This window comes from Westerdykella ornata (genome assembly GCF_010094085.1).
Source record: "Westerdykella ornata strain CBS 379.55 unplaced genomic scaffold EI97scaffold_33, whole genome shotgun sequence".
In the NCBI taxonomy this organism is placed as follows: domain Eukaryota; kingdom Fungi; phylum Ascomycota; class Dothideomycetes; order Pleosporales; family Sporormiaceae; genus Westerdykella; species Westerdykella ornata.
In genome coordinates, this window is record NW_022986883.1 from 71909 (window position 1) to 86380 (window position 14472).

Genomic DNA, 14472 nt, shown 5'->3' on the forward strand with positions numbered 1-14472 from the left:
TGTGGGGAGCTTCAACAGCAGTTCTTAACAGTGACGTCGGTGGAGGGCCCAAGCTCCCAAGCCTTCTTCTGTACTGCGGCTTTCCACGTCCAACTAAACATCCGGCTGCAATTTATCTGTAGGTAGAATTACCTACCTAGCACAAGCTAACTAGCTACAACTTAATAATGCAATAGGTAGAATTTTCTTTCTAAACATACTACTATAAGTAGAGTCGTGCTACAAAGCTAATTGCAGGACCTCCTATAATGCTACGCCTGCTAGCTGTTTACATCAGATGTGGAAAACAGCAGTACAGAGGGAGTGCAGGGTCATGTTCAGTCGGATGTGAACAGAGGCTGTAGACTACTTATTGGAAGAGCTTACAAGTAGACAGGCCATCCCTGCCTCCACTCGCTTCCACAGCCACTTCCGCCAGCCACATTCACCTTAGCCAGCAGCGAGGTCAATGTGCGCCGTCGTCCGCGTTGCCCCTCGCCCATTTCCATCACCACCATCCTCCTCATTGACCTGCTCGCTATAGTACTTCTTCTCCGCCGATGTGATGCATTCCATGTTCGCTCCTGTTTCCGTCAGGTTAGTCTCAATGCATTGCCCTATTCCGCTTAAGTCTCTCCACCTACCCAGCTTGTTGATCGTCTCCATCCACTCGTCGTACGGGTCGGAGTCGAAGACGATGCCTCCACCCGCCTGCAGGTACGCAACCCCGTCCTTGACCACCATCGTTCGCAACGCGATGCATGTCTGCCACACGTCAGCGCTTCCACCACTTGTACCTAGGTAGAGAAACCTATACTCACATCCATGGCCCCTTCCACCTCCTTGTCCCCATCCACGCTTCCGTAGCCAAAGTAGCCTACCGCCCCAGCATAGATGCCGCGCTTCTCCCGCTCCAGCTCTGCTATCAGCTCCATGGCCCTGCGTTCCCTAGTCAGCGTCTTCCATATCTTGCATCGCTGTCAGGGTTGCCCGCCGCCTTACCGAACTTTGGGAGCTCCGCTCACGGTTCCTGCTGGAAATATCGACCGAAATGCATCAAACCGCGTCTTGCCCTGCCGCAGCACTCCCGATACCTGCGACACGAGATGCTGCACATGCGAAAACTGCCCAACAAGTCAGCAATTGGATTGACGGCAGCTCCGCATTGAACACTGACCTTCTGAACCACCATCAACTGGTCTATCCGGCACGTCAGCGGGTCGCAAACACGATTGACGTCGTTCCGTGCCAGGTCCACCAGCATCACCTGTTGACGTCAAAGTAAGCTTTGTGGCCCGCCCATGCTTCGCCTGCCCCTACATACATGTTCGGCCCGATCCTTGATGCTGCTGAGCAGCTCATTCGCCAAGGCGCTGTCCTCCTCCAATGTCTTGCCGCGTTTGACTGTCCCCGCGATCGGGTGTGTGATGATCCGCCCTTGTTCTTCCTTCACGAGCAGCTCGGGGCTGGCGCCCACAATCTGGAAGTCCTCGCAGTCGAGGAAGAAGAGATACGGAGAGGGATTGACGTTTCGAAGATGCCGGTAGATGTTGAAGGGATGCAGCGACGTAGGTCTCGCGAACCGTTGTGACGGCACGGCTTGGATGATGTCTCCCACCTCAATGTGCTTCTTGAGCTTCTTGACATGGTTCTCATATCCATCCCGTCCAATGTTGGACTTGTACTCCTGCCCCAGCTGGATCGGCCCTTGCTCAGGGAGTGGCACCTCTTTCTCCTTCAGTATCGACACATACTTCTGCAACCGCGCAGTTGCATCCTGGTATGCCGTCGGCAGATCGTCCAGATTGTCCGGCACCGTGACATAGGTGATGACCTTGACCACTTGCGCAAAGTGATCCAAGGCAACCACGGTATTAAACAGCATGAAGAAACTCTCCGGCACTCCCAGCACGTCCTTCATGTCGTCCCGCCGCGTCTTCGGCTCAAAGTACTTGACGCAGTCATACCCCACATAACCAACCGCACCGCCCGTCAGCGGTGGCAGTGTTATAGAGGGAATGGTTGCGACTCTGTATCTTGACAGCTCCTTCTCGAGGATGGGTAAGGGATCGGCCTCCTCGCCATGGCCGGGACCCGTCTTGATGACCTTGTGCGGATCTGGGTTTGACCGTTAGGACCAGGTCTGTGTCTGTGAAGCGGAGTACGGCTACTCGCCTACGCCGACAAAACTGTATCGTGCGATTGTTTCTGTTGTAGCAGCGCTCTCAAAAAGAAATGAGAGTTTCGACTTGGATCTGCAACACCATCAGACACCGTCAACCTTCGGCGAAGGCCTCGAAGATTTCATGGCCAAGGTAAAAGAATTCATCCCCTTCCGTATTCCAATTGAGGATCATCCGACACAATATTCCTTTACAACCAGCCGCAGTGGTGCAGTATGCGCAAACATGGTGTGAATCGCACCCTCACAGGATCATGACTCACTTGGCGGAAACTTTCAGGTATATACTCGAGGGGGTCAAGAATTCGGCGGAGATGGAGGAGAAGATGGGGACGAGATTGGGCGGATTGGGAGAGTTGACGGCTGCGGCCAGGACTTCTCGCACCGTGTCGAGCGAGGGCTGCACACCTAGCTGGTGAGGGGCATACGATCAGCTTTCGCTCAGACCACAGAGTCCAGGATGGGATGCGGATACCTGCGACGCCATTCTTTCTGTGTGCTCTCAACGAGCTTGGACGTAAAAGCTCGGGACACTCAAAGCAAAGAAAAATCGAAAAACGGAGGGAACTCTCCAGAGTGAATGACAATTGTGCAAACGTGTTTCGAACTGGTCGAATGCCTCTTGCGGACGCGTTCCGACCTCCGGTGACTGTACGGAACGCTCTTAGGCAGATTTTCCGCTCCCGACTAGGCGGCTTGGCTTGCGCTTGGACCAGCCAGATTTCGAGCCAGGTAAATCCCCGCGATGCGGCTGCCCCAGAATTCTATTCCAACCGCACCTCAAGTGAGGCCGTGTTTTGTTTCTCTGCCATTTCGCCCAACCCAGCATCTTATCGAGGCATCCGCTATGTGCGCGCACTGAAGATCGCCGTCTGTCGACATCTCCTCCCATCGGCCTCCTCGTTCGACGTCTTGAGCACCGCCCGTCGAGCATGGAGGAGCGCGCGACAACCAGCAAGAAACCTCTGCACTCCAGTCCCCTCCCCACCCCAAGACCGTTGACCCCACCGGATATGGAAGCAGATACAAGTTGCTCAGAGCAACCGAGGTCAGCAGCCGTAGATGTACGCGACGATACCCTCTTCGATTCTACATACTCCAGCGGCTCGAGTCTTGACGCGGCGTCAGACCAGGCTCTAGGAACTCGAGACGCATGGCCTCCTTCACCTTCACCTTCTCCCGACCTATCTCCTACACACAGTGTGCAGAAGAAAGGGCGCGTGAGCCCGTCCGCATCCCGAGGATTTGGTTCCATTCAAAGCAGTCCAGACAGCCGCCCGTATACACCAACCAAGACTTCCGTCCAACGCCATGGGCCTCAGTACCCCTTCACCCCAGATAGCATGCGAGTACCTATTAAACGATCGATTACATTTGACGCTGCATCATCGCTACCCCAGACGCCATGGGCTTCCCCTCCGTCGGCTGACTTCACACGCGCGTCTCCAGTACAGCATGCGCTCTTCTCCTGTCTGAATAACCTGGAGCGATTGATAAGCACAAACCAGCCGGGTCCCACACAGATGGAATACATCATCGGCCAGTTCGAGGCCATGACCAGCTATCTCTCGGCCCCTGAGGCGCAATCTAAACAACTTGACGAGCATCTCTTCTCCGAACTGGAAAAAGTCGAAGGAGTGGACAAGTCGCAGCGCCTGACTAAAGAGGAAGCCGAGGCATACGTCGCTGAGGTGGGAGCATTCATCCAAGGCGTCAGAGTGCACGCTGCGGAATTGCAGACACGGCTGGACGAAACGAAGCAGCTCAACGAAATCTACGTGGACATCATCTCGGATCTGCGCCAAGAGTTGAGGACGACTCGCGATACTGTTGCGCAGTTGCAGCAGAAACTGGACCGTCAAGGCGAACCCCGGACAGTAAGGCACCACAAGGTCTTCGTCAAGGTGGACCAGCCCAAGCGAAGCGGGTTCTGGAGCTCCTTCGTCGAGGCCTTGGATGAGTTCGGCGCTATGCTGAACGACTGGTAATGAATTTCCTTGCCTTTCTGTATATCCTCTGTCGAGGTGTTGAGCATAGCACAACACCATAGCACCATCCTTCAGATTTCATCTCCTTTCCCTTTCCCTTTAGTCACGGCCTCCGATGATCCGGCATACGGAACACGTCATCAAGCATTTTCTGGCGTCAGTCTGGGTATCTTCCTTTTCTTTTTTGGTCGTCGGTTTTCCTATCTGGCCCGGCGTGGTTCCTGGATACCCCCAAACCCCTATCTCCTCGTTCTGTCTATCAGCATACATAATTCTTCATCATACCCGAGCAGTACTGCATCACGCGGTACACCTCGCCTCTAGTAATCAAAGCTCATATCTACAACGACGCTCCTGTGGAAGAAGGTGACATGACCTATGCCGGACCCTCAGCATCCGAATTCCGCGACCGTGGCGGTGATTGAGATGCACCCTGCAACTAGCCTCTCTCCCTCTACCCCCCTCACTCCATGACAACAGGCACGTACTTTTCCTTCCTCGCCTGCGTCGCCCCACTCGCCTTCCACGCACTCAGAATCAAATCCACTATCTCATCGACGCCCTTCCCCTGCTTCACGACGGCAAACGTGGTCGGACCGCCCTGCCTCATCTTCCTCGCGTCCCTCTCCATGACGGACAGATCGGCGCCCACGGCCTCGGCCAGGTCAATCTTATTCACGACGAGCAGGTCGCTCTGCGTGATGCCCGGGCCGCCTTTACGAGGCACCTTGTCGCCGCCGGCGACATCGATGACGTAGATGATGAAGTCGGCCAGTTCACGGCTGTAGTTTGCGGCGAGGTTGTCGCCGCCGGACTCGATGAGGAGGAGGTCCGTGTCGAAGCGGTGGTGCAGGTTGGTGAGCGTCAGGAGGTTGGTCGATATGTCCTCGCGGACGGCGGCGTGGGGGCAGCCGCCCGTTTCGACGGCCACGATGCGGTCGCTGCGGACATTGTAGTTAGCCTTTTTGGTGATTATTGCTGTTGTTGTCTGGGAGTTTCTCTTATCGTCGTCTTGGGATGAGAGAGAAGGGGAGGTAGGAGGCGTACGAAGGCAATGCGTTGTTGCGCGTCAGAAACTCGCAGTCCTCGCGCGTAAAGATGTCGTTTGTGACGGCGGCGATGGAGTAGCGGCTTCGTAGCGCCTTGCAGAGTTGCAGCATGAGAGCCGTCTTTCCCGATCCTACGGGTCTATTTTCCACAATTGTCTATTAGCATGCTATACTTATAAATGTTTCTGATCGACCGCCAGAAAGGAAGGAACCGGTCCCCTTGCCTGCTGGAGATGGAAGGAAATCTATCACGTACCCGCCAATTCCGACCGTGAAGGCTCGATCGTCCCAGTCTCGTCCTTCGATGATGGGCATCTCGCGCCCCAGGTACGACCCGGGTCCGTCGAGGATCTCATGCGTGTGTCCATGGTCGACGGCGGCGGCGTCGCCGTGCGAGTGCGAGTGCGGGTGGGAGGAGCCGTCGTGGGAATGGGAGTGCGACATTGTGTTCCGTGGTTGAGGGCTGGGTGATTGCTATGGCGAGTTATATGGGAGGTCGGGTCAACAAGATGTTTTGCTGCGCTGCAAGGTCTGGTGGATTTGGAGCTTTGGTGGGGTAGTTTTATGGCGATAAGATAAGGAGCGCGGGGCTGGTGTATACCTCTGTTCACTGCAGGTCAAGCATTATATTTAGGATTCATCTATATACCGTAGACCAGAGGAATGGAGAATATGTCCTAAAGCTGCAAAGAACTTGGAGCTGGTAGACTAATATTCTTATAGGGGTATGACACTGCGCGGACATTGATGTACTGTACTCGGTACTGCGGAGCTTCCTACTTCTAGCCGTACCTTCCCAACAAGGGTTAAAAAAAGCAGTCCTTCAGTAGTCTACTAGTCTACTTGTATACCGATAATTGGTGAACAGGTGCTGATAAGTTCCACTGGTTGTTCTACTGTACTAATTACATCATGACCTTGCATGTGCCCTTTTCCAGACGACTTTTCAAGGTTCCGTCCGAACCAGAGGCGGACTTGCCCCACTCCCGACGAATGTTGATTGATTCCAGAAGTTGGAACGTCTCCGCTGGTTCCATCACAAAGTCCCGTCTTTCCAACAAACCTGAACATTAGCTCCAGATCGGTTCCTGGAAGACCCGGCGCCTCGGCAATTATTATGGCATGCCATGCCACGGCGCAAAATGCAAGGGCAAACGAATCCATTTAATGGTGGCTGGGCGCCAGCTGCTTCTGATATCGCCGAGCCGCGCCACCAAAGCCAGCACAACTCAATGCGCCGCCAGCACGACAGTCTCCCCTCGATTTGGACTCGCGCCTCTTCAATAAGGATGAGAACATGCTGTGTTGTCGTGGACGACCCATGACAGCATGCATAAAATGTACTTATTGTGTTAAGTAGTAACGCCACACCCGGGTTCGCGTCCGCCAGCGCAGCCATGTTGGCTTCCAGTTCATGACCAAGTTTTTCTGCCAGCTTCGTCGTCGCGCGCTCCGTCACCTTGTGGGCCTGAAGAGGATCCTTGGGGCCCCTTCTCCCGGCGAGACTTTTCCGCATTGACCTCACTTTCGTCATTCCTTTTCCGCAGTTCAAGTCAATCCCCTCGTCTTCTTCTCTGTTTTCTTGGTCAATTGACGCGTCTCTCGCTCTCCATCCCCCCGTTCTCTTAGCTATCATCATGTCGTCCATGTCCATCACCACCTCATCGACTCTCCTCCCCTCCCCTACCCCCTCGACACACATCTCCGACGCCTCGGCATACACGAGCGATTCGCACGAGTCGTCGTGGGAAAAGGCGCATTACCTCTCCCTGACGCTCTGGGACATTGAGCGCGAGTTCCAAAAGTCGTACGAGGCGTACGAGCAATGGCGAAGCAAAACCCAGCGGAAGCAGAAGAGGAGGTCGAAATGGGTGGTGATGTCTTCGTTCCGGACGAGGAAGCTCGAGGATAAGTTGGCCAAGGTGCTGCGACTGGGGCGTGCGGTGCGGGCACTGCTGGATAAAGGCATCGATGAGTTTGGAGCCAGGTTCGAGCAGGGCGACTGTGAGTAGTACCTTGTCGGATTAGCACGACGATTGTGTAGATATGGGTATATGTATACTGACCATTCATAGCGACATGCAACGCCATCCTCTCCTCGCAGCTCCTCCGCGTCCAGCACGAAATCAGAGTCCCCATCGAGGACTGCGCCCTCGCCCGCTTCTCCATCCCTCTCCCCCGCGACCAACTCCTCACGGCAGCCAAAGGCGTCCGGCGCACCTGCCTGCTCGCACTGCGCGACCTGTACTCACGCCTCCAACATCCCCCGACCACGACACCATTCCTCCCACCGCCCCGCTTCTCCGTCAACTTCTGCCCCTTTGCGCGCGAGCTTCAGCAGCAGCAGCAGCAGGACCCAAAAAAGTCCGGAGGCGCCAACGATTTCCCATCCCGCAAGGTACGACGTCGAGGGGCCCGCTACGACGAACGCGAAGCATGCCCGCATTGCGCCGCACACATCGCAGTGACCATGCACACGGGCCTGCCAAACTACCGCCGCCTCCTTTTCCAGTCGCACCTCCTCCCATCACCACCTATACCGGGCCCTCATGGGAGTCGAAAGAGCGAACGCCAACGGAACCGCCAGCAGGCGACATTCGCCTGCACGAGCTGCTACAAGACGTTTGAGGACTCGTACGGCTTCCTCGACCACGTCTTCCAGAGGGACATTGGCAGCGAGCGCAGCTGTCTGAAGCGGTGGAGTGGTAGCAGCAGTAGCACAACAACAACACCGTGGCAGTGGCAGTGGCAGCACTGGAACCAGTTTGTGTTCGAGAGCGACGACCGGGCCCTCGTGGATAAATGTCTGCGCAACTGCTTGAAGAGGGAGGCGACGCGCGCAAAGGGATTGAAGCTGGCGAATGCAAAGATCCTCGAGGGTTGATCAGTCAGACCAGGGACCCAACCATATACAACTGTTGATGTCTTTCACGCCTCATGGACGATATATATACACCCCATTTCAGTTCTTCCTTGGCTACTTCCTTCGGATTCACTCGCTTTTCTTCTTTCTCAGATTTCGCAACGCAACGCACGCGCCCGTGCCATTTCCTTTGTTGGATGATCCATGTAATTTTCTGATACTCTTCTCTTCTCGAACTTGTATTTATTAAGCATACCTTGAGGTTCCAATGCCTTGGAAGCCAATATCCATTCATTGCGATCCCCATTGCTGCACCCCGGAATATCCCGACAGAGAACCCGTCCTATCCAAAACAAAGAGCCGACATCCTAACATATCCACGCATCGTACGCTTTCCGGGAATGGATCAAGCAAGAATCAGAAGACGCCGTAGTATGCCCAGTCCATGCCCATGCCGCTAACCAATATGAATCACGACCCTTGGAAATTAAAGAGACAGGGAGAAATGGAAAACCACACAGGTATATGCAGAGGAACTCCATGATTCGTCAAAGAGAGGAGGCCCAGCCTTTGTTCCATCGTCATGTATGCTTCAGACCCCTGGATAACCACCTGTCCCACCAGTTCCGTACTCCGAGCAGAGTGTCCTTGCCGTCATTGTGGCCCTGATCCTGTCCCGCAGGATCTCCCAATATGGCCGAGAAGAACCAGAAACAAGCGGCCGTCCAGGCGCCAACTGCGACGCCAATGGCTACGATGGGCGAGAAGAGGAGCACAAGGATGAGCATGGGAAGCGTGTACTCGGTTGAGTATGACAAGGAGTATATGAGGTGGAGCTGAAGGTTCAATGGCGGTGCGAGGAAACTTGTGAGCCGTGCGGTTAGTGAGGGTCGAGCGGTGCTACACAGGCGCAACGGGTGAAGCACGAAGGCGGTGAGGAGCGAGAGAAGCGTCCAAAGGGTGACGAGAATTGATAGTACGACGCAGGGTCCGGACAGGAATAGCTTCAATTGACACTCGATTAGTAATGTCGTACTGCGAGTAGTGCCAGAGAGGGGAACATACCAGCAACTGAAGGGGCCTTTCGTTGGGGCCTTTGTCGGGATACTCGTCCGCGCCATATACAACATGGGTGACGTTGGGGTGGGGTTCCTGGCGAGGGTTCAAGTAGCTCGCCTTCTCCGGATCCAGATGTGCTCTGGGTGGATGAGGGAGGTTCAGCTGAGCGTCGCGCTCAATGTCCGGGATAGACGCGTGTTCGCGGTGCGAGTGCCCATTGGTATGGAAGGTCGCAGAGGGCGCGGAGGGAGGCGGAGGCTGGGCGTCCATCGAGCTGGCGGGCGGGGCGGAAACAGGCGGGACAGGGCGGGACAGGCTAGGCGGCGGCGAACATGAATCGGTATGGCGCAAGGCAACGGCAACTGAAGGAAGCTGGTGGTGAGGCGACAGTCATGATAGATATAGGAGAGGCAGAGAGCGACTCTTTGACGTTTTCCCTGGGCAGAGACAGAGAGACGGACGGGTTTGCTGGGTTACATGCGTTTACGACGGTCAAGAGCCTTGGTAGATGTCTTGGGCCTTGGCCTCGGCGCTGGGCAAGCTCCGTCAGTTCCGTCGTGAGCGGTGCTGGCGCCAATCACACTCGGCACAATCCTCGAGCGCTTGTGGTAGATGTACTCCGTACGGAGTTGCTCCATAGAGCTGTGTGTGCTGAGTGCTCGTCCTTGACTCCTCGTCCTGCCTCTTTCTTGTGCCATCTCGTTGCCAAGGGCTGAGACGATCCGCCGTCATCTATCGCCTTGGCAGCTCCCAGGTTTCTCGGCGAAAATGTCGTCCCTGCGTCTCGGGTGTACTTGTAGTCTGGTCTGGTCCTGCGATGGCTGGCTAGCCAACATAGCACACGGCCTGGCGGTGTGTGTGTGAGGAGGGAGAGCCGGTGCGAGGTTTTGGGCTTCGAACGGGTTATGGAGTACATCCCGTTGTGTGACTCCAGGTCGAAGAAACCGTGCCGCGTCGCCCAAAGCGGTGCTGCTTCTCCATCTCTTCCTCAGCTGCTGAAGTACTCTGACGTTGTAGCATGACGGGCAATCGAGATGGGCTGCAAGTTCGTAGTGGTGTGAGAAGCGTGGCTATAACACAGTGAGATGCCCGCGGCTGCGCACCGTGGTCCATCCTACGTACCTCTCATCGCCATCTCTCCTCAAGTCCCGTACTACCAGGCTTGGGATGATTTGTCTTGGGCTCGTAAGATGCGCCGTCAGCATTTTTCAGCTTTCCATGATGGATGGTGGAGGAAGGAATATGCCAGCTGGGCAGAAGAGAGAGGGAGAGGGAGAAAAACAGGTGAACCCATCAGGAAGGCACGCCCCCGAAGCAACAGCACCTGGGCAGCCCTGGAGTACCCGACATGACTCCTGTTCCAGTCCTCTGATTCTCAATGGCCACCGGCTTGTATAATGACCATCAAAATTACTTCATTTGCTACCTTTGGTTACATATCCAGCCTCTATAAGGTTGTTCACGTCTGCAAGGCGGTTCGCCCGTGCACACTCCGCCTCGTCATTCTTCCAAACAATGTACAAGCATGCAGGATTGCCACATCGGGAAGATTGTCTCGCGTGGTGATGTATGGATGCGCCGCGCGAGCAGCGCGCTCTGCGGTATATTTTCTGGGTCTAATGCCGAGTCCAATGCATCTCTCTCTTGTATCGTACAATCTGGATGCTCTTTCATACCATCGGTACTGGTCTCAAATGTCCGTCCTTGTCGTATTTCGCCTTGAAAAACGTATAACTCAATGTCACCGTCTCGATACCCTTCATGTTGATGTCTTTCACGAATTCCGGGTCAATGTAGAAGAAAACTGGCATGTCGACGGTCTCGCCAGCATTCAGTCTCTGCTCCTCGAAGCAAAAACATTGGATCTTGCTGAAATAGGGTGCCACCTGTCCGGGCGTCACAGAATACGTGGCGACGCCAATGATATCTTCCGAAGACATGTTTGTTGCCGTGTAGAAGGCGAGTGCCGTCTCACCGGGCAGAACGCGGACCTCGCGCTGTTGAGGCACGAATTTCCACGGTAGAACATCGGATACGGAGCCGTTGAAGGTGATGCGTATGCGTGGGTGCGTCTCTACGGGTTTGAGGCGCTCCGACGGGTCTATGGACGAGTCGCCTCCGTGTGCAGCTGATTTGATAGGTTGACCTCCCCAACCAGTGGTCTGGCAAATCTGTAACGCACAGGTAAGCACAAGTACTCGGACGAAGGCCTATTGGAGGAAGGAGAGCAATCAATGCTGATTTACCATTTTGTACATTGGTACAGATCCATACGAGAGCGCAGCAGTCCCTAGTATGACGCTAAAAACATAGTTCCTTTGATAGTTAGCACGGAGATGGCAGGTCTGTTCGGCACCCTTCCTACATAGTAGTGCGGTTCCTCTCCTTATACCGGGCCTGCATACTGTCCATTGACGGCACAGCGCTCTGCCTCGTCTCCTTCGTCGTGTTCAGACATCTTCGAGCAGGCAGATGCGGGATTTGTTGCAACCGAGATGGCCGAGCCAGGGCGCGAATGCATGGTCCGCACACCCAGGGCTCGGAGAAGCGTGGTATCGCATGGAATAGTGGCAATGTGGTCGACATGGCGAGGAGAGGGCGGGGAGCCAGCCGGAGGTTGAACGACAATGATCAGATGGATGGAGCTGAGGTTCGCCGCGGAAAATCTAGCCACTTTGGGACTAGCAGAGCGCAAGCTTGGCATTGGCGACGGTGAAATGCTGCACCCAGTAGTGACTACTTGTACCTGCGGAAGCAGTGAGACTGCCCCCGACAACCTATTCTTCTGAGCTACGATCTTCCCTCGCCCGGCATGGCCGAACAGCTGTGCCGCGTGTGCAATGCGCAGCCAAGGAAATACAAATGCCCGACCTGTTCACTTCCATAGTAGGAGCACGCTCCAGACGGCCCGGACGCTCACTAACTTTTCTCAGCTGCTCCTTAGCCTGCTTCAAACTGCATAAAGAGAAACACCTGGGAGAAGACGCGGCTTCTTCTAACACCACACATACCCCGACAGCACATGAAGTTCACATCCCCGAACCACCCGCCCCTCCTCCTGTACCCAGATACATCAAACAGCAGATCGACTACTCCGCCCTCGGAACCAACCCGAAATTTCGTGAACTCCTCCAAACCCATACGACCCTGCTCCCTCTTCTACAGCGCATCTATGCCGCAACCATCGAACCCGATCGGGACGATCAAATCCCTGCCCACAATACGTGGCGATCAGGCAGAGGACGAGGGCAAACTCGTGGTGATGGGAACAGAGGAAGAGGGCGTGGAAGGGGAAGGGGAAGTTCCTACACTGCCTTCAATCCGCCGAAGTGGACACCAAAACGAGGCGACGCCCACGGGTTGAGACTACTCAAACGTTACAGGGACGGACAAGGGACTGCTGAAGAGAAGGAGGCCATAGACGCCTTTGTAAGTTTTGTGGAAGAAAGCTTATTAGGGGAGCAAGAGGTCGGCGCCACATGAAAGCAACGGGGTTAGCGGTCCCTCTTCAGTTTCACGGCAACTTCTCCCGCTCAGAATCCCTCGGAGAGGTGTCAACGTGGCTCTTGAGAAGTCCCTTAGCTGGTTCGCTAAGGTCTACGTGCTCCATTTCTTCCTCACTCCTGAAAGAGTTGAAGCACAAGGTAAGAGTTACATCGCTCTCCTAGCCTGGCTCACAGCTGCCACACGGCTTGTCGGTCTGCCTCACTGCCTCTCTGGTCGGCAGACTCAATTTCTGTACACTAGCGAAATCTACGCCTGTGACCACGCAACCTCCCGACTGTCCTTACATAAACAGCGTACAAAGCAACAGAAATTTCTGCCAATACCGTGGCACCTTTTAGACTTTAGTCGAACAGTTTGTCTACCCCCGTCGCCACGGCAGTCCACATAGTGCGCCCAGCACCGGTTACAGCAGGCTTCATCCAACATCGAACACACCCTAGCCATTAATACATTTAATCTAGCGTCGCAAATCCCAAACTTCAGCTGGCACCCTCTACTACAATACGCGCTTCGTGATCCGCAGAATCCGTTCAAGGAGCAGCAATCACCACATCTGCTTCTAGGACAGACAAAACTCCCTGTTCCTACCGCCGCACGGCCGTTAGGCGAGATAGGGCTAGAGATATTTCTTCGGCCGTATTTGGGCTTTGCAACTAGGGCGACAATGGCCATCGGGGTCGTTTTGACGCCATCTATACATTGAACAACATTTACCGAATTCACTCCCGGGACGGACATATTCATCGGCTCCGTCGCTGCGGCCGACGACGGGATGTTTGTATGGGGACTTAAGTGAAGTGGAGGGTGATGGAAAGGAGTGTGCCGGAGAGAATGGTGGAAAGCCAGACGCCATGGATTTTCCGTACTCGACCTGACATCCTTCTCCACAGTGACGTGTGCGATCATGGCCTTATCATCCATATTGTGAACAACACTTGCCAGACCGACTGCCAGGATAGATACATCCGTCAGCTACCCGCGGCGACCGTCGCCAGATATCTTAGGTGGACGTATAGACGAGGAGGAGTGTGCTGTAGAAGATGCCGAAGACTGGGGGAAACCAGTCCGCCATTTTGATGGTCTAGTTCAGGTTTACAGTCTCCATAGCGTGATCCGTCACTGCCTTGTATTAATAATGGGGGCCTTTTTTCCGGCAAAGTCCCACGTTGGAGCTGTGAGGTTCGCTCAGCACATGGAAGAAACGCTCAGTAGCTAAACGACATCGGCATGACCAACAATGAGACAAAAGAGAGTAAGACAAAAAAAGGTTAAGGGGTGTTGATTATGGAGAGACTCTAGGGGAGCTCGCTTTGACAGAGTACCACCATAAAAACAACGAAGTGGGGTAGCACGATTTGAAGAGCACCTACTCCAATATTAATGTTGCCCTTCTCACAGGAAGAAACCGGCCAGATGCGGGCCAGGCTACGGGAGTTTTGGATCATACAAACTCAATCTTACAGTGGCAATGCAGTCACCTTTCTGAAAACGACCGGGTCATCCATGCGCCCGTTAAGCGTTTTTTTGATTTCCTCTGTTTTCGCTGTTGCTTGGGGGGTCCGTCGAATCCAAGGACAAAAAAATCGTCAATAGCCAGACACGTCCACTTGCCCGCCCTTCGGCTTGCTTCTTGTCAAAAATAAATGGGGTACCGTCTTTCAAACCCTGGACTTCCCGACCGTAGGAATCGCGGTGAACTTGTTCGGGACCACTGCGCTCACCCGGACAATCCGGCCAGTACCTGACGCCAACGTATGGTGTCAAGCAGGAACCGAGGACATTTTGCTCCGTGGTTGATATGGCCGATAATGCCCGAAGGGATTTCATACTTGCCGTCTTGAACGA

General features: G+C 54.6%; 8 protein-coding genes across 8 annotated transcripts; 3 read left to right on the forward strand and 5 right to left on the reverse strand.

The window, feature by feature from the left end:
- Positions 1–176: 176 nt before the first annotated feature.
- On the reverse strand, positions 177–2799 carry EI97DRAFT_436585 (anthranilate synthase-like protein component I). The gene is made up of 9 exons (XM_033799143.1): positions 2637–2799; positions 2425–2573; positions 2155–2234; positions 1304–2097; positions 1157–1246; positions 982–1103; positions 801–918; positions 624–744; positions 177–563 (listed from the first exon to the last, which is right to left on the reverse strand). The coding sequence occupies exons 1-9, from the start codon at positions 2646–2648 to the stop codon at positions 430–432; spliced, it is 1620 nt and encodes a 539-aa protein (XP_033650348.1). The 5' UTR covers positions 2649–2799; the 3' UTR covers positions 177–429.
- A 126-nt stretch (positions 2800–2925) lies between these two features.
- EI97DRAFT_436586 (uncharacterized protein) lies at positions 2926–4485 on the forward strand. Its single transcript, XM_033799144.1, has one exon. The coding sequence runs from the start codon at positions 3094–3096 to the stop codon at positions 4147–4149; it is 1056 nt and encodes a 351-aa protein (XP_033650349.1). The 5' UTR covers positions 2926–3093; the 3' UTR covers positions 4150–4485.
- A 30-nt stretch (positions 4486–4515) lies between these two features.
- EI97DRAFT_196732 (urease accessory protein ureG) lies at positions 4516–5738 on the reverse strand. The gene is made up of 3 exons (XM_033793645.1): positions 5455–5738; positions 5197–5337; positions 4516–5090 (listed from the first exon to the last, which is right to left on the reverse strand). The coding sequence occupies exons 1-3, from the start codon at positions 5640–5642 to the stop codon at positions 4613–4615; spliced, it is 807 nt and encodes a 268-aa protein (XP_033650350.1). The 5' UTR covers positions 5643–5738; the 3' UTR covers positions 4516–4612.
- Positions 5739–6599: 861 nt separating this feature from the next.
- Positions 6600–8363, forward strand: EI97DRAFT_196787 (uncharacterized protein). Its single transcript, XM_033793647.1, has 2 exons — positions 6600–7202; positions 7274–8363. Exons 1-2 carry the CDS (start codon positions 6836–6838, stop codon positions 8080–8082), a joined length of 1176 nt encoding a protein of 391 aa, XP_033650351.1. The 5' UTR covers positions 6600–6835; the 3' UTR covers positions 8083–8363.
- Positions 8364–8568: 205 nt separating this feature from the next.
- EI97DRAFT_196765 (uncharacterized protein) lies at positions 8569–9543 on the reverse strand. The gene is made up of 2 exons (XM_033793646.1): positions 9127–9543; positions 8569–9065 (listed from the first exon to the last, which is right to left on the reverse strand). Exons 1-2 carry the CDS (start codon positions 9388–9390, stop codon positions 8643–8645), a joined length of 687 nt encoding a protein of 228 aa, XP_033650352.1. The 5' UTR covers positions 9391–9543; the 3' UTR covers positions 8569–8642.
- A 962-nt stretch (positions 9544–10505) lies between these two features.
- On the reverse strand, positions 10506–11729 carry EI97DRAFT_436591 (uncharacterized protein). The gene is made up of 3 exons (XM_033799145.1): positions 11486–11729; positions 11367–11436; positions 10506–11291 (listed from the first exon to the last, which is right to left on the reverse strand). The coding sequence occupies exons 1-3, from the start codon at positions 11704–11706 to the stop codon at positions 10791–10793; spliced, it is 792 nt and encodes a 263-aa protein (XP_033650353.1). The 5' UTR covers positions 11707–11729; the 3' UTR covers positions 10506–10790.
- A 143-nt stretch (positions 11730–11872) lies between these two features.
- EI97DRAFT_196924 (uncharacterized protein) lies at positions 11873–12738 on the forward strand. The gene is made up of 2 exons (XM_033793648.1): positions 11873–12006; positions 12054–12738. Exons 1-2 carry the CDS (start codon positions 11933–11935, stop codon positions 12601–12603), a joined length of 624 nt encoding a protein of 207 aa, XP_033650354.1. The 5' UTR covers positions 11873–11932; the 3' UTR covers positions 12604–12738.
- EI97DRAFT_196925 (uncharacterized protein) lies at positions 12739–13844 on the reverse strand. Its single transcript, XM_033793649.1, has one exon. It carries the CDS (start codon positions 13546–13548, stop codon positions 12874–12876), a length of 675 nt encoding a protein of 224 aa, XP_033650355.1. The 5' UTR covers positions 13549–13844; the 3' UTR covers positions 12739–12873.
- Positions 13845–14472: the final 628 nt, after the last annotated feature.